Source organism: Cyrtonyx montezumae, unplaced genomic scaffold (genome assembly GCF_038088225.1).
Source record: "Cyrtonyx montezumae isolate F1298 unplaced genomic scaffold, pur_monq_1.0 scaffold_3, whole genome shotgun sequence".
Classification (NCBI taxonomy): domain Eukaryota; kingdom Metazoa; phylum Chordata; class Aves; order Galliformes; family Odontophoridae; genus Cyrtonyx; species Cyrtonyx montezumae.
Genome location: NW_027072034.1, coordinates 131,040,759 through 131,059,802, shown reverse-complemented (window position 1 = coordinate 131,059,802; position 19,044 = coordinate 131,040,759). Strand labels below are relative to the sequence as shown.

At 34.6% G+C, this 19,044-nt stretch overlaps 1 protein-coding gene across 2 annotated transcripts in view; it reads left to right on the top strand.

The window, feature by feature from the left end:
• ARID2 (AT-rich interaction domain 2) overlaps positions 1-19,044 on the top strand; it is a 103,638-nt gene that overhangs the window by 57,158 nt on the left and 27,436 nt on the right. The window contains exons 4-13 of one of the 2 annotated variants that reach the window (XM_065743414.1): positions 1,779-1,912; positions 2,725-2,943; positions 5,600-5,667; positions 9,951-10,118; positions 13,603-13,669; positions 13,754-14,004; positions 15,113-15,209; positions 15,288-15,497; positions 15,860-16,027; positions 17,745-17,820. In XM_065743414.1, coding sequence (XP_065599486.1) covers positions 1,779-1,912; positions 2,725-2,943; positions 5,600-5,667; positions 9,951-10,118; positions 13,603-13,669; positions 13,754-14,004; positions 15,113-15,209; positions 15,288-15,497; positions 15,860-16,027; positions 17,745-17,820 — 1,458 coding nt within the window. The remainder of the gene's footprint in view (positions 1-1,778; positions 1,913-2,724; positions 2,944-5,599; positions 5,668-9,950; positions 10,119-13,602; positions 13,670-13,753; positions 14,005-15,112; positions 15,210-15,287; positions 15,498-15,859; positions 16,028-17,744; positions 17,821-19,044) is intronic. The other variant, XM_065743415.1, reaches the window with a different exon arrangement.

The window sequence follows — 19,044 nt, the reverse complement described above, 5'->3', positions numbered from 1 at the left end:
GCTTTTATTAAAAATTCTCATAAAATGATTAAGTTCTCACAGTAATGTAATTACTTAGTTCTTAGGCTCTCCAAGTGACTGTTTTATTGTTACAAAAATAAAATTATTTAGGTGCAGATGAAGTTTTATTTTCCACTTTCTTTGGAGTGCTATCACTGATACTCATATGCTTATGATTATCTTTTGCCATACAGAACCTGTGAATTGCGTTTGTTCTTAATCTTTGGATTTCTGATTTAAGAGTAGGGAGAGAAGTGAGATGAGAGGATACAGAAGTGGGAAAAAATAGGATTTATATTAAAAATCCTTTGAATAGGGAAATGTTGTCAGTTGTAAACAACTCAGTTTTGTGGGACTTTGGTTCTTTATGAGATGTTAAAAAGTGGGATATAAGTAGCATAAATAATAATTTCTGGTTTAAATTAAAAAAACAACTGCAGTTAAGTATGGTTTATATTCCACTGAATCTCTAAAAACAAATAATTGTACAGTGAAGATTGCTGCTGACTATTAACAGAGGGCACATGACAGTAACATATATATATATACTTTGGATATCATAAGCACCAGTGAGACACAAACCATATTAGTGTGAGGTACAGTGATATGCTTACTGTATCTTACTAACTGAAATTTTCCTCTCCCTTCTGTAATTTGCTAACATATTAAGAGCATGGTCATGAAACTGATGCTTCATCTCATGAAATAATAATGCATGCAGAACATTCTCTGAAGGTCATCAAGAATATTGTTCTCTTTAAGTAAATGCTTAAAATTGCTCTGATTCACTGTTAGTGGCTTCAGTGTCTACTGACAAAAATTATATCAAAATGTTTTTTTTAATCCTAAGATGTTAAATATTTTTAGTGTGTACAAATGAGAAGATAAACATTTTGAATGATGTCCTGATTATGTAGTATTTTGAGTACCATTTAATTGACTTGATGTTGTTTTTCAACAAGTTGAAATCTTCCAAACGTAGGTAACTCTGGAATGATTTCATTAGAGATGTCATAGCTACATGTCTGCAAAATTAGGGCCACTGTGGTCATGCTGTCTTCATATTCTAGAATGTTGTAAGTTCAAAAAGTTACAGTTTATAATGCTAGAATAACTAAGTTGAGATAATTAATTTACTGAGCCGATTAGCTATTTGATTTTGATGTATACATAGCTTCTGTGCTTGCAGACCACTCTGGGATAATCTATCACTGTGTAAAGTACATCAGCATCTTTCCAAAAGGATTTAAAGGGATTTCTAATAGTCATTAGTTGCAGCTGTGGCTCAATTTCTGACCTTGAATCACTGCCTGCAGTAAATCTTAAATCTCTTCATCTTGCGTAATAGTTAGAATTTGGTACACTGTTTTTCTCTAGGTCAGGAAAAAGGAAGGAATTGTTTTTCTGGACTTAACCTCAGTAAGGGTATTGGTAAACTGTTCAGAGTAATTATTTAGCATAGCAGAGTAAAAACTGGCTTTGCAAAAATGGACTTAGTGACAAGAGAACTCAGTGGGTTGTGATTTAGTTAGGAATTGTTGCTGAGATTTGTGAAGGTATTTAATATCTAAAGCCAAAATTCCACGTCTCTATTTTTTGTATCATCTGTTGTCAGTCTGATTCATGTCTTATACCATATGTTTTATACCATTTGACCATTGTTTTCAGTAAATCTCCATGTTTGTATAGTTTGTTTCCTTTGACAGTTCAGTTCTTGGGAGATGTGAAGGGTTTAGTTAACATATATTCAAAATCTTTTTAATTTTTTTTTATTCCAGTTATCTAGAAAAGTATGAAAAAGTCCATCATTTTGGGGAGGAGGATGAGGAGGTACAACCAGGCAATCCAAAGCCACAACTTCCCATTGGTGCAATCCCAACTTCCTATAACTACCAGCAACACAGTGTGTCAGGTAAATTTTTGAGATTTGTTTTTTAACTTTTTTTCCATGTATTTTAGAACAAGCTACAGTAGTAGTGTATAATAAAGTCTATAAGAATATTAAAATAATTAAATCTGTAGGTCATTCTGGTTCTTTATTTAATCATCAAAAAGCTTTCCACTGTGAGCCACAATAGAATGAGAATCTGTAAAACATTACGCTTTCCAAATACGTCTTCTTTTAATTAGCAGGAGTAAAGTTATGTCTTGAAACAACATACCTTGAAAATTCACAGATTTTGTTTCCATCGCTTCAGTCATTTTGCTGAAGAGCCAAATGTCTGAGTTGAGTAGGATTATTTGAGCTTTAAAATCTGAGGAATAAAGCTCATTCATAAGAAATGAGAATCAACCCCATTGTAAATTGTAGACTGAAGTATCTCAGGAAAAAAAACCCCAATAAGCAAATCTCATGGACTCTGTGGGATGGGTGGGTAATTCGTTGTGTAGACAGTAACTTCATATTGTATTACAATTCTATTCTGCTTTAATTAAAGTTTGCATTTTCAAAGCTTTTCTTTGGAAGAATGTATTGCAGTATTGCATTCTGGAGGTATGGAAGGCATTAATATCTAACTAGGAAAGTATACAATTAGGCAGCACGTTTTCAGAGTTTTGATGAAAGGCAAATAGGGAAAATAAATTTAATACTGTAAAAGCAATACCATAGAAGTACAATATATTTTTTAAACTCTGTATCAAGCATAAAAATTTTGGAGAAAATATCATTTGAAAATTAGTTTAGCTATGAAAACATTGTTATAATTTTTTTTTCTTATTTAGATTACCTTCGTCAAAGCTATGGTTTGTCTATGGACTTTAACTCACCAAATGACTATAATAAATTGGTGCTTTCACTGTTATCTGGACTCCCAAATGAAGTGGATTTTGCAATTAATGTATGTACTCTTCTTTCAAATGAAAGCAAGCATGTCATGCAGCTTGAAAAGGACCCTAAAATCATCACTTTACTGCTTGCTAATGCTGGGGTATTCGATGACAGTAAGTATGTGACAGTATTTTGAGTCAGTACCTGTTTATTGCTTTTTTCACAACCCTTAGTAATCAAATTGTTTGTAACTTGTTACACTGTAGCATACCTATATCTAGTTCTTTTACATTTTTTTATATACCTCTTTCTCAGTTATTGTTTATATCAGTCTTGGAACACTGCAAATACTCTTTTAAGTTAGATAACTTGGAAAGGTGTTATTTAACAATTCAATGAAAATTGAGAATTAGTCTTTTATTGGTGCAGCTCAGATTTGCAGCATTGGATTTCCATTTCTTATAGCACATTTCTGCTTTCTTCTGAATTCATAGGACCATGCTGATTTTTTGTAATTCTTTCCTAGTGACAATGACAAATTAAAAATCAAACAAAGATTGCCCTGAAAACTGACCCACCAAGTTCTTATCCTGGCACTTCATATTCAAGGATAGTGAAATTCAGAAAACAAAGGATATCTTTATCTCAAAGGATAAGAAATAGTTAACGTAGTTAATGTATTAACACTTCAGTTTTTAAATTCTTCTGTTCAGAATGTTCAGTGTGGCTTCCATGACAAGTTGTTCCTTGTTAATTGCTTGTCTGTCTTTCTGTCAGGGAAGGGGGTAGAAAGGAGAAGAGAAAAAGGGAAAGAAAAAAAAAAAAGATTACCCTAAACCATCCTAAATTCATAAGTGTATCTCGTAGCGATGGAGAGGAAGTAGTTACTGTTTTTATGTAACTTTTTTTTTACCATAGTAAATAGATGAAATGAACATTTTTAGCTAAGAATGTTTGGCTGCTACCACAGATGATCATATGTATCTGTTGAGCGTAAATATGCTTTGCACGTGCAAGCACAAACATAATATGGTTTGTCAGAGACTTAGTTTTAAGATTCTGGGGAAGAATCCATGTTAGACACTGTATACTGATTTATTTTTTCTATTTTTTAATATCATGAATGTTTTGACATAATGATCTGTAGCTTTTTTTCCCCCTCAGTATTGTATTAGTGTTTGCTGACTTCTCTCTTATCTTTCTTATTTCGTGCTCATGCCCTTCATTTCAATTCAGATCAGTTGGATACTGGTCTGTCAGTGTCTTCATCTAGCCCAATTACAAGAACTTTCAAGATAATGAAACTTAGTCCTCCACATTAATAGTTTCAAGGGTACTTGCTGTTTAGATTTTTTGAGTTTGTTATCACTCATTGTTCCTCTGATGAAACTTTTACAGATTTAGGAATTTGTAATAGTCAAATTTTATACTGTTATTTTACGATTTCTAGGACTTTACAGAAGTAGACAGTGTTTTCTCAGGTTCTGAGCACAGGCTTGTCCATAGCTGGCCTGTGCTTCTACTACTTAACATTGAAAAATATTTGAGTGACAATATTGAAGGAGTGGCAAGCATGGAATGGGGCTTGCTCTTTTCTTTCCCTGGGGAAAGCTTCATTTTTATCTTACTGATGGCTCTGGAGATTACTACTTCTAAGTGTCCTAGCAGCATTAAGAAGACTATTTAAGACAGACTGGGGAAAGGAAGGGTGATGTTCACGTACTTCTGAGCATGAAGCTTTTATGTTATAAATATTGAAGGTAAATTGTCAAGTTATGTGATTCAATGGTATCTGTAATAGCAAACTATGAAAATACTGTCACAGTAATTTCAGGTGTAAATGATAACTGATTAATTTTATTTGAAGTGAATGTGCATTTTAGTCTTGGCTTGTCTATAATTAAGGTATTAACAACAATGATAATAGTATTTATAATACAGTGTTTCTAGGTAACAAGAAAAGTACTTATCCAACCCTTCAGTAGTTTGAAATGACAGTTGTGTAGCATGTAGTGGGACAGTCCCAGAGGTTTGAGATATCTGTATAGTATCTATATATGAAATGCTGTGTAAAGCCCTGGTTTGGGTTCAGTAAAAGTTGAAAGCTGAGATAGTGTTGGAAATGAGGCTTGTTGCATTTTGCTTAAAACACTGAAAACATTTCAACCCAAAACGTAAAATAAAACAAAAAAAGTGTAGCTTTACCTGCCATTAGTTTACTGCAAGACAAAGCTTTGTTTTACATAGACTGAATCTTTTCTGCTACTTGCAAGTGGTGATGGTTATAAAATCTGTGGTACTGACTCCATTAAGCATCCAAGAGCTCTGATTAGACCTTCTCATTAAATATTGGCTTTCAGATGAGTGCTGTCAAACTATCACTGCTCTGGTTCTGTTCTTCAAAAAAAAAAAAAAAAAACAGTGGAAATTTACTTGACTACTAAAAAAGTATTTACAGCTTATACTGGGTGCGTGGAAAAGAGTTGTTCATGTGAGGTTAAAAACTGAAAGCTTGTCTTCTTGAAAAGAGCTATGGGAAATTTTCCCATGGTTTTTATTTATTTATTTTGGAATTCATAAAGTAATCAGTTCTCCTAGTTATTCTCTGTTTAAACTGTAAAACTGCAGTAGTAGTTAGTTAAATGACTTGAGAAATTTCAGGAGGTTTATTCAATTTTGTACGGGATTCTTTGAAGGAAAATGAGATTCTAGAATCTAGTGCTGTTATAACGTAGTGCTGTTGAATCTTTATTTAGTTTGTGGATTAGTAAAAAAGTTAAAATGTTCAAATCTTTTTTTTTTACTGAATTCTGCTTTTTATGCTTAAAGCTTTAGGATCATTTTCTGCTGTATTTGGAGAAGAATGGAAGGAGAAAACTGATAGAGATTTTGTTAAGGTAATTTTAAGAATATTAATATTTTAAACTGCATATGGTGGGTCTCAAATCCTTTAAAAAGAAGAAAAAGGTGTACTAGCACATGTGCCTTGAATTACCCAACTTTATTCCTTTTATTGAAATAAAGTAGATCACTATGTAACAATTGTCTTAAAATGTTGGGATAATCAGGAAGAAAAGTAGTTAGGGAAAAAAATAAGATGTAGGTAAATGGTTCCATGTTTCAATTTGTAAGATCTATTGTGTGAAAGCCATCCTACATACTTAGTAGGATTAAAAATATATATATATTTAAAACTTCTGTGATCAGAAAAAAAAAAAGCCACCAGCAAAAACAGATACAACAGCTACATTCTGAATTGTGACTGTAGGGGCCATGACGCAAGAAGATAAGGCAATTTTACTGTTAGAGACGTATGCTTGTTTCAATTAATGTTTTTGCACAAGACATTTTTGTGTTTCCACTAGAGGGCATGATGTATTGTATTAGTAACAAAATGAGCTTAAAAATGTAAGAGAAGCTGCTTTGCATAAATGCTTGCTCCTTATTCTAGATGAATGTTTTGAGCCTGAAATGTACTGTAGTTGAAAGAAGGTTGACATTCCAGCACATTTACTGTGATATACAGCAACTTCCTTAACGGAATTTCAGGTGAAAAGTTGTGTGACTAAAATAGAAGAAAGCCATGTTAAAGTGTATTTTGCTAATTTATGGCTTTTATTGCATGAAAATATGAAAAAGTGAGCTGCTGAGTTATTTACAGATTGGTAGTCATTTTTCTGCCCAATTTCTTAATCTTTTTGTGTATTTAAATGCCTTGCCAGTGTCTTAATATACAGAAATATTTGTTAGGAGGTCTTTCCATTTGTCTTCTCTTTCATTTTTATGTAACTCAAATTTGGGAAAAGTTAGACTACTGTAGGGTTAGTGAAATGATAAATATTGATGAAATAGCAATGAATAGATTTCCTAGGAATTATTTCCTAAATAAAGTTAACAACAACAACAAAGGTAAGCATTTTTTTGTTAGTATGTGAACTTGAAAAAGCACTTCAGGTGTGCTGAAGAGAAAAATAAAAAATGATGCTTCATAATATTTGTTTCCTTTTCCACTGAGAACTGTCTGGAATACATTAAGTTGTGGGGTTCTTTATTTTTTTATTTTTTAAAGCACTTAGCACTTCTGTTTTTACTTCACCCTACACTGTCACTGAATATTGCTGCTCTAGAGGAGCAACAAGTACTACATTTAGATCTGTAAATGCACAGAATTCTAATTTAATATATGTTCATTAATTACATAAATGTAAGTAATTGTGACAAATAAAGACAGATGGTTCTGATAAATGTTTTTAACGAGAGTGTTAAGTAGAACCATTATTAAAGCTGCAGTAAGACTTACTAATAACAAACTTGGATACTCTCCAAGTTTTATTCTTGCGCATTAAACATATGTATAGTACCACCCTGTAGTTAAATACTTCTGAAAGCATGTTAGAAACTTACCATCACATCTAAAAATATGTCTAATGCCAGTAATCCAGATTTTTCATGACATCTTACTTTAAGCATTTGTTTGACCCCACTGCTGAAAGGCCTTTATTTTATATTGGCACTGGGAGTGTATTAAAACAGAAAACAGAAAGCATTATGGGAACCTGGTACAGAATGGAGATATTTGATTGGCAGGCTAGATATGGTGCATCTGTTTTTTAAATTAGCTTTTTATACCTTTAAGGTTAGTAAAATGGTTATTGAGTATGTGCCCCCTCTTTTCACTGTTCGCATTACCTTTCTCACAATTCTTGACAGCCTGTTTCTATTTTACTGCCGGATGTTCAATTGATTTTGCAGTCGTCATTCCAGTTGGTTTCTCTACAGTAATGGCAGCAGATTAGAACTTCTGTAAAGATAAAAACAAAAGCGAATTCTCAGAGAGGAGAGGAAAAGTGTAGAATTATGAATTAAGAGCACTGTGATAGCATGAACATAGAAAGGGTAGAGATGAACAGAAAGTGCTGTGTCTCAAATGTATAAATGCCAAGCTAGAAGTATTTGTTGATAGAAATTCTGTTTAGCTTGTAAACATTATCCTTAGACATCAGTGTTTGTTTCGTTTGTTGGACTTCGGGCTTTTGGTTTTGTTTTGCAGAGAAGTACTAGAAATCTTGAAACTTTTGGGAAAATAATTCTTGAGCTTAAATTCAGGACTCATAGAGGAAGCAATAATTTGTGTTGTTGGTAAACAGATGTTAATTTAAGTGTCAGTATGTCTGTTTTATGCAAAAAAAAAAAAAAACAAAACAAAACAACTGAACTCCTAATCTTAGTTAGCTGAGAATGGCTTTTCAAATGCAGTGTACAAAAAGTGATCAAAGGTTTGGAACGTTTCATGTGTCATCTGTGTAGCTACAATTACTGATTTAACTTCTTTCTAAGGTGTTTCTACTTATTGGAATCCATGAACATAAGCATCAAACTTTGGATTGTACAGGTTTTAGTTTCTGCATTTCAAGCTCTTTGTGCTTGTGTTCGTGGTGTTTATAGAATTATGTATTAAAAAAATCACTTGAATAGTTTTTATAACAAATTGACATTTGCCTAAATTAAACTTTTTTTTTGTTGTTCTCTTACCAATACTACTATTTTTTAAATTGCTGTTCAAAAAAGATGAAATTTTATCCATCTTCTACCAGCATTTTAGGAGCAAGCAGAAATATCTGTGCGTTCAACGTTTTATTTCTGCTGCTCTATTTTTTCTATATATAACCACTTCATTTTTCACAGTACTTGGTAAGCTGTCATTGATTTTTGTGAAGCTTTGTAAATGGTCAATGGTATCATGAATTTTACAGAACAGTTTACTCATTTGATAATGTCATACTGACAAAGGGATGTACGTCTTTAGCTGTATCCTCTAACACCGCTTAAAAGTCCTGTTGAAGGTAAAGGTGAAAAGTGGTGTATTTCTTCATTTAATACTAAACTTAGAATCCTTTTTTTTTTTAATTATTGTTATTTTAACAATTCTCATTGCATTACCAATTTCCCAAACTATTTTTTTTTTGTAATTTCAGTTTTAATGTAGTGCTGGATACTTTCTCACTCTGTACAGTGCTTCCCTCTAACCTAAATCAAACATCTTGAAAGTGAATACATAATCTCTGTTCCATTAATTGTCAGAATTTGAATATCGTTTTAATTATGCCTGCTGTTTTCCTTTATAGTCGTGTTAGTTTGTTGCTTTTGCTCCCTTGGAGGCTTCCTGGCTATTAAGTGTAAACCTCTAGTTATTTGGAATGACACTGTGACCTTATTTAAGTTCTTGGCTATGGAATGCCAAAGTCCATTCTCATGCAGTTTTTGTGCTTTCTTTATTGCTCTGCATAATGCTTTAGTTCTCCAGTTTTCTTCTTCTTCATTTTTTTTAAGTTGTTATTTTGTTGTCCAACTCTCTTTCTTATAAGTTTAACATTAACTTACTGTGCATTTATTCTTTGAGTCTGACTCATGTAATGTGTACACAGAGAGAGCGATCATTACAAATGCAAATGCCTGGAAGAATTTTCAGATGTCTCCCTTCTCTCTCTTAGTGATCCATCAAGCTGTTAGGCACAAACTTGGCTCCACTTGCTGTACTGTTTTTCTTGGACAATAAGTTGTCATGATTACTGCTACGTTACATATCTGTGGGCTACATGTCCATTGTTTTTTATGGACAGAAAAATAGTTGATCTGATTTTCACTGAATTCTGTGTAATCTTGTGCATCTTTTTCCAGAGGAACTTGTCTATTGACAGTAATCAGGTTGTGCATGTGAATCAAGTTCCTTAACTCTTGGCCCTTATCTCTTGCCATCTGGATGTCACATAGTCAAGTCTTACTTGTTTGCTTCCAAGTTTTAGCTTTATATTCAAATTATATAGCAAACTAAAATATCTTTATAGGAATAAATGTTAAAAAGAGCTACATTTTTGCTTCCTTAATGTTCATTTCTGTTTGTATGTAGTATCAAACTGCAATACCCACAGTTTATAGTAGGGGAGAAAAACTTCTTGTGATGTTTGCTTTCTTGCCTCCATTTTTTTTTTTTTACAATGAGCACCCAGACAGCTTGATCTAACCCATCCTTTTCCACTTTTTCCTTTTCTTTGGGAAAATAAAAAAGCTGGCATGTTTTGTCTTTTTCTTTTCTCACAGGTGGATCTCAAACATTGTATGTAGATCATGTAATTCTGTTTTCCACCTTGTCATTCTCTGCTCCCCCCCCCATTCTTTTCAGGGATCTTTCCTGCTTAGGCAGGAAACAAATGTTGAATGGACTGAAAGCAATCAAGCCAGTCTGCTTAAATCCAAAAAAGGTGATTTAGGACCCTCTTCCCGTGTAAAGAGAAGGAATAGAGGCTGCAGTCTCACTCTGAACTTAAGATGTCTCAACACCTTTACTCAGGTATACAAAATGGCAAACACTGAGGTAACCCTAGTGTGTTAGAGGAAGGGCGGTTTCTTTTTTTTTGTTTTTTTTTTTTCCTTCCTTGATTGTTTACTAGCAGCACACTTGATTCCAATGTGAAAGTCTGATTTAGATATGGAAATATGGAAATATCTGTATTTCACAAGTGTCCCAGAGGATAACTTTCAGAACAAGATGCTATTCTTTGTTTATATGCTTTTTTTTTCTCTACTGTGTTGTTTTGTTTTGTTTTTGTAAAGGTTTTTGTAATTGTAGAAGAGCAGATCTCAGCTGTCTAGGGTGAAGCCTTCAGGTGTATTGGAGCTCAGAATGGTGATTAAAACATATCAAGCTTCCATCTGTACATTCAGGATTTGTTGCAAAACACTTGTCAACAACTGTCCTTTCTACAGTTAGCTGTCCATCTCTGAAATTGCTACGTTAATTACCAGATGTCATAGGTTTTAGCTTATGTGCTTGAATTTTTGAACCTGTTACTAGTTAGTTAAGCTGTTTAAGTTGCTGGCCTGTTGAATGGAAGATGTGGAATCATGTTTACAGAGTTTTTGTTTATTTATTACCTTGTCCAAGAACATATGAGTGTTGGTCTATCTGAACAGACTAATATTCATGTCTCTGTATTAATCAATACATTAAATGAATATTCTCCTAGTCCAGAGCCCAATTGGTTCTAGAACCAGAGATTACTTACTGCCGACCCTCTGGTTGTGATAGCATTTCCCTAATCACTCTGCTGAATCATCTGCAAGGCTGTTGGGAGTATATCAAGAGTGAATCAGTGTAGTTCTTTTCCATATGTAGAAACAAGCTCTTCTGCCTTATTTACGTGAAGGATTAGATGAAGAGAGTATTGTAAAGGAGTGCTCACTGAGCATTATCATCCACAGTGATGGTGTATGCAGAAATAAACATGAAAGGAGAAAACATGTCATAGATTTTGAAGTTATGTTGTCTGTATGTTCATGTCTAATCCTCCAGGTTCTCCTCCTTTAGAGATTTAGGTGACCTACAGATTTCTTGGATATAGAGGAGCTGAGATGGTGGGGCACACATGATCATCTGGTGTGCTTTGAGTATGTTACAGGGATTATGTATATGTTCTAGGTAATCTTGAGGCACAAAAATCTCTGGTTTGAGTGGTTAGCATCTTGTGTTCACAAGACTGTATTATGAAACAGTTCAGAGTAACAGATAATAACTGTAGGTAAACTTCATTTGGTACCATGGTATCTCTCAAATTTTAACTTATAGAAAGAAGCTGTGTTCTGTACTTTTCTGGGGGGGAGGAAAAAAAAAAATCTTATCTGACCCCTGACAGCTAGAATTGTTACACAGACTGCTCCTTAAGGAACAGGAGAGTTTGTCAGTTGTTCAAGCATGTAGGGTGGGTCTCTTACTGTTTTGCAAGTATTAGGTGAGATGGCTACTCAACCAGAAATGTATTTCTTGTAATTAACTTTAGGACTGTGAGACTTTAATTTCAGCAGTACCTGTTGTGTCTTCGCTTGCAAAAAGCTTATATCCTCAGTTTCCATCCTTTTGAGAACATATCCAAGATGACTGGATGTCAGAAAAAAAATTTCTGTGAGGGTGGTGAGGCACAGGAACAGGTTGCCCAGCGAGGTTGTGAATGCCCTCTCATGGGGCTGTGAGCAACCTAGTCTAGAGGGAGGTGTCCCTGCTGATAGCAGGGGGGTTGTAACTACATGATCTTAAAAGGTTCCTTCCAACCCATACCATTCTATGATTTGCCATGTAGATAGAAAAATTTTCCTGTTTGAGACATTTTTTGCCTGAGATTTTAAATATTATATTTTAGACTATAAGCTGAGTATTGAGAGGCAAAAAGTTGATTATTGGAGGATTCAGCTAGCAAAACGTGATGATGCTGTTTTATCATTTAATGTGTGACAGTGGTCTTAACATGACAGTGTTTGACTTCGTCCTCTTCCAAAGAGGTTTGGGTTAAAGTCAGCATCTCCGTACGATATTCACTCCTTAAAAAGAAAAAAATAATAATAAAAAATCCTTAACTGATTAAACAGATGATATCTGAAAGCTTGTAAAGTTTTCCAGTGGAATGTGAAGGCTTACTGTCCTCACTGCTTTTCCAAAAGGAAGCGTTCTAAAGGAACGTGTATACTGACTAATGCATTTCAAGGAGATAGATCTTTGTGTGCTCTTTGCAACATTTATGGAACAAGTTTCAGGAAAGGCAGATCAAAATGAAGTACACTCTGTAAACTTTACTTCTGTCCCTCGATCTTCTTTGAATATTCATGGTGGCCTCAGAATTAACTTGAAAAATCTGTTTATCACAAATGATGGGAAGTTACTTTATGTAACTCTTCTTGTCTTTACTAAAATGAGGTAATAATCCTTTCTGTGCAAGTAATCCTCTTTACTAAACAGCATTTGGATGTCATTTATTGGCATTGCAGTGGAGAATAAAATTCTTTCCTTTTCAATTTAGAAAATCTGTAGTATTCTATTTTTTTCATGAAGATAATAGTGTCAAGCTTGGTATGAATGCTGTGATTTAGTAATTATATTTGCATAGCATAATTCCTCCTGCTGTTTGTCTGGATGTACCATCCTTTTTTAATTGAGATTTATATGTGCTTTTATTCTGTGTTCATAGCTAGTAGAGAAGCTATATTTCATTAGTGAGTCGGGAATATATGCATTAGTCAGAGGAAAGTTTATGTTCTTATTGTAATATGTACATTAGAATATATTATTTTATATGTATCTGTATATACTAGAGTATGTTTTTACTAGCTTGCAAACTTGATCCCTTGAGTGATGGTTATTTCAGCAGTTCTAGCAACATAACCATTTTACAGATCGGCCGTATATCTGTAAAGCAATTTGAATTTTCGTCCGCTGAAGCATTCTGATTTGCTTTATAAATAAGGCTGGCGATGGTGGTGGCTGTTGATTCTGTTTTCATTGATTTAAGGTGATGTGGAAAACATAGGCACTTTTAACATTTCTTCAGATAGAAATGTTAAGTGCTGGACTTGTGGCAGGAGATAAGATTTACTGAAACTAAGAGGGGTCATCGTCCTTAGGACTTCACTGCTTGTAGGAAGAGAACAGAAATGAATTCTACTTTTTTTCACTTAGTGCTGCATTTCTTTGTGGAAAACTGTCTGTGTAGTTTCAGTATATGTATCACCAATATAGACCCAGGGTAGAGTTGGTTCATCATGAATGCATACTTCTGGTGCTTGTAAAAGAAAGAGCTTCCAAAATGTAAGCTGTTAAACATCTTGCGTATCATTCCGTGAATGAAAAATTGTGTTATTGTTTGATAAGTTAAGACCTAAAGTACTGAGGAATTTTGAAAGAATTATCTTTTTCCCATTCAAAGGTATTTTGAAGTAATGGAAATAAAAATAGAATTTCAAGAAATATAATTACTAAAAATTAAGTGTATTTCTAATTTTTTCTTCAGTTTTGGAGGGATATTGTTGAGGATATTGAAGTACGTGACCTAATTTCTGACAGAAGCAAATCTCAAGGTGAGAAATCTTGACTACAATTAACAGATAGGTGTTTGTAAATAGAGTAAAGGAAGGACTGAAATATATTTATTTACTTTGTAGATATTCCATCAGAAGATTGGATTTGGGAATCCTTATTTCATCCACCTCGCAAACTGGGCATTAATGATATTGAAGGGCAGCGGGTACTGCAGATCGCAGTGATTTTACGTAATCTTTCTTTTGAAGAGGGAAATGTTAAACTTCTGGCAGCTAATCGTACTTGTCTTCGGTTCCTGCTACTCTCTGCTCACAGTCATTTTATTTCTCTACGGCAGTTGGGGCTTGACACGCTGGGAAATATAGCAGCAGAGGTAATGTTCTTTCAAACAGAATAATTAAAATACCACTTGATAAAGGCTTTACTTTAATCTTAATGAAATAAATTACTTTTCCTTGATTATTGAATGAAACAGTAAATAAATCATTCTCTTAATACGTTAAATACCAACAGCCAAAAGGAAAATACAAATTGTGTGTATCATTTTGCTTAAATTGACTTGTTTGGGAAAGACTGATGGCGTGGGGCTATATAGGGAGTTCATACTGGATAATTTTCAGTTTAGTTTTACAGATGGGAGGAGGGAAATTAGTTACATTCTGCAGACTATGCACTAGCTCATTTGCTTTGTACTTCCTTTATTTTTAATTTTAAAATCCTATGTTTGGGGAAGGTGATGGTAGGTGTTTTTATGCCACGTTTAGTGCACACTCGTGTGATAGTCACATGGCCCCGGGTATACTGCCTGAATGATGTGAGACATCCTTTTCTTTCAAAGAGATTTGAAAGTAATAAAATACACTGTTTCTATCTGTCATCATTCTGTGCATAAATCATACAGATTTTACAAGTAGATATGTTTGGGTACTGTATTGTTTTAAAATAAAACAAGTAAATTTAATTTAAATGGCTAGATACCAGGGAAGGAGACTTGAAGTATTGGTCTACTGTCTGAAAAAGCTATATTTGTTTACCATGTATTCACTTCCTCATGAATAAGAAAGGTTGTTACATGTTTCAGTGTCTTGAGAGATCTGATCAGGAAGCAGAAAAGGATAGAAACAGGATGCATGGTTGTGTTAGCCTTTGGGAAGGAATCTCTCTTTGTACTCAAGTTCTGTTCTTTGTTGGACACTAAAATATTTGAATATACCATTGACTTTACAGAAATAAGTTTATCTTACTTATTCTTAGTAAACTATAAATTTGACTGCTACTTCAGAGTAGGTAAGGAAGAGGGGGCTAAAAATCCTCTCAGTTTTTTTGTTTACGCTTTTGTGAATGTATGTGTTATTAAGCTGTGCTGCATCTGGACACTCTTGAATCTTGTATTTTGAAATGTGTTTGCAGGTATTTGAACTAATAGTATGATATGCATAATGTTAGTCATTATTTGTTTTTTTTTTTTCTTTCCCTATCAGCTTCTCTTGGATCCTGTTGATTTCAAAACTACTCATCTAATGTTTCACACTGTTACAAAATGCCTCATGTCAAGGGATAGATTTTTAAAAATGAGAGGTAAGATATCAAGCTATTCTTGTTGTGATGTTAGAATTGCAATTACTGCTGTTAAACTGTTTTGTATTTGTTTTCCAGGCATGGAAATCTTGGCAAATCTTTGTAAGGCTGAAGATAATGGTGTCTTAATCTGTGAATATGTGGATCAAGAGTCCTACAAGGAGATCATATGTCATCTCACACTACCAGATGTGCTGCTTGTAATCTCAGCACTTGAGGTGCTATATATGCTTACAGAAATGGGAGAAGTGGCCTGCACAAAGATTTCTAAAGTAGAGAAGAGCATAGGTAAGAGAGAAGCAAGACAAAATACACTATTCTCACTTACATTGGAAGAAAGGCTTCAGAAGATGGCAAGTTCAGTGGGTAAAAAAGTGCTGCGTGTGTGAGTGCATTCACATAGATTAGTGATGGATATTTGAATGGTAAATTTTATGAAAAGAATTCTTTGTGTGAGCAAGAAATTCATTATGCTAGTAACGATGGAAGCTGAAGTTTTTAAATGCCATTAATAACTTACATACAAATCTACAAAAGCATGCAGAGGCTTGGTTTCTTTCAACACAAGACAATTTTAGGGCAAATCAGTACATCCTAGCCTCACTTGTCTCGTCCTAATGCAATTTTTGGTTTTGCATTTAATACTTTAGATACGTTAGTGTGTCTGGTTTCTATGGACATCCAAATGTTTGGGCCTGATGCACTTACTGCTGTAAAACTCATTGAACATCAGTGTGTTAGCCAGCAAGGAGTACCTGATGTCAGACCACCCATGATGGATCATGGTTCTTCACAGACGCACGCAACAGGTATCACAGGTTAGTAGCACTACAAGGAAACATACTCTTCTACAGCGTTTTCTATATGATGTGATTTCTGTCACAGAATCAGTATTGTAAGGGTTGGAAGGGACCTCCAGAGATCATCTAGTCCATCCCCCCTGCCAAAGCAGGCTCCCCACAGCAGACTGCACAGGTAGTCCTTTGGAAGTTTCTGATTGGGTTATGTAAATAAGCATGGCGTTATACACAAAATATGGCATCTTTCTCAGATATTTGTTCAGAAAGAAAATTGAAAGCTTTAGTAGCCAAAACTGTTGTGAAAAAACAAATAATATTTTTCAGTTGCTGTTATGAAAGTTTACTGAAAACTTGTGCAAGCTATTTTAACTTTGTTCATTTGAAACAGGGTATTCATTCTGCATTAGTTCCCTGGAAATCATGAAAAGTTATTTTATATGGCATTTTATACAGAATACTATTGATCAGTAGCATAAACTTTTTGGTAGAATTACAGAGATGAGATAGGCATACAGAGTGCCTAATTCGAGGCTGCTAAACAGCTTATTGTGATGTGAACCCAATTATAACTGCATTATTTCAAGCTTTAAAAATGTTTTCTTAATTGACCTCATCTATTAATTAAATTTTATGGATTAACCATTGCAGTTTTATTTTACGGTTAAGTACTAGTCCTTTTCAAGTTGATGACACAGCAATTATTAGTCAGTGGGGAAAACATGTAAATCTCATTCTGTCTTTATTAATAAAAGCACTGAACAGTATAACTCAAGTGCACACAAGATGGAACAGGTATTCATTCTGAAGAAAAATGCAGAAGGAATCAGCATGACAGATGTGTAGATCACTCCAAAAGTAACACCTCCTATTTATTTCCAGGAAAGCTACAACAAATTCAAAGAGCACAGTAAGAGTAATTGATAGAGCAAATTCTCAGCCTCAGAACACTATTTTTTCAGTGGTTGCCAACATTGGTAATGTGCTTTTGCCATCAATGAGCAAGAACCTGCATGCTATACTTGTAAAAATCTGCGTGGCCATGTAGAACATGGCTTGTGTTTCATGTTGTTGCAGTTGCTGAAGTGCACCACCTACCACCTTGCTGTGCTGGCAACCATTGTTTGGTCTACTTATATGTTCACAAGTATTGATGAATGTCACTGGGTGCCATTTTTTCCGTATGAAGGTTTTCAGTGACAGCTGTACCTCATATGCACTTCATGTCAGACACCATTTTGTCAGACAGCACCTCTGCTGCCATCTGTCATGCAGCAACATGTAATGGAATACTGGTGTGAAGGTTCAAGCTCTACTACCATAACACAGGGCCACCATAATAAAATGGAAGGCATTACTTTTGGAGCAGCCCTCATACTAACTTGTATGTCCTACGTTTCTGGAGCTTGTTCAGTGAAGGCAGCTGGAAAAGAATGTGTCTTAAGGGAATAGACAGGGGCGAATAAAAGGAGTTAGATATGATATTGCAACAGATTCCTTACATTAAACTTGTTTGAACTTAGGAGTTGTAAAACTGCCTGCTCGACTTTGGTAAATTGGAGCAAATCTGTAGTGTGCCCTGTGCCACCTCTGTGACTTGGAAGTGACACTTGGAAGTGACTCTTGTGAGTTGGAAGTACCCTCCTTACAAAAACAGGAGAATCTGTACCATTGGAAGTTGTGACAATGAAAATCATTTTCTTTATTCAGCAAGTGTTTTTTTTTTCCTTCCCCACAGCCTCTAGAGGAGCACCACACGTTGCTCCACCACCAGGAATAGTAGAAATAGACAGTGAGAAATTTGCATGTCAGTGGTAAGTGCATTGTTCTATTCAGATATCTAAACGAAAAAGAAAAATACAATGCCTGTATTGATGTGTCACAGATTTTTCTGACTTGCTTCTTTTCACTGTTGGACTAATGTTTCTGAAGAGTATGGAGTAAAACCATTCCATCCTTGCTTTGAGGGAGTACGAAAGAAAAAACTCAACCAACACATTCTCTCTTGGACAGCTGATGATTGAAATTCTCTCTTACAATATAGTTTGATTAGTTTTTTAACTCTTGCATCGATTTCTGTTAAGCTGTCAAGCAGTGTTTTATGTTTCACGAGTATTTTCATCAGGTAATGCTTTGCCATGTTACTGCACCAATATAAAAGTAATCCTCAAATTATAAAGCCAGGTCCTGCAATACTCTCATGTGATCACTGTAAATCTCAAGCAGACAAAGGAGTGTTAAATCCTCTCCTCCAAATTCTCTCACTTTTATCTAATAGTGTCGTGGTTGGCTGCTTGTTAGATATTAAGAAGAAAACTGTTCTGCTTATGGTTTTTCTGTGAACAGAGCTTCATCTTTCTGCACTGTGTTTAATTTATGTGAATCTACTGACATTCTAAATATTTGTATGAATCAGTTCATTGTGGACTTCTCTGCTGCTGCTGCATGCCTTGTGTGTTCATTACTGATTAGACAGTGGACTTCAAAATGAAGTAGTTACAATTTGTTGAAGCTTAGTGTTTTCACTTCCAGCAAAATATTGTATTATGATTATCTCCCATTTTATGGGAGAAACATTGAAGGTTCTTTTTGGTCAGCTGATGTTGCTCTCGTGCTGTTGTTTGCAACCTGTTCACAGGCTGAAATATTTCATGTTTAAATATTTAAACTAGTACTTGGAAGTTGGGATTGCTTGCTTCAACTTAGACATCTACAAGTTGGTCACTACTCAAAGATGGTTTTCTAGGCTACTTTTTAGTTACTTGAGGGGGAGATTTCCCAGTATTTAGAATATGTGTCTTTGTCTGGCTAATTCCCGAGAAGATTACAGATGACATTCTGCTGCTGCCTTCTCTCTCTTAAGTGCAGGGAGCATTAGTTGTCTAGCTTGCAGAAGTAAGGTTTTAGGCAAGGTGAATTTTGCATTATGTATAGAATGTAAAATGTGAGTTTTGACTGTTAAAATAAGTATGGGTAGGAACCAATATGTAACTGCAATACCATCATGTGACAAAAAGTAATGGAGAGAACCATATATC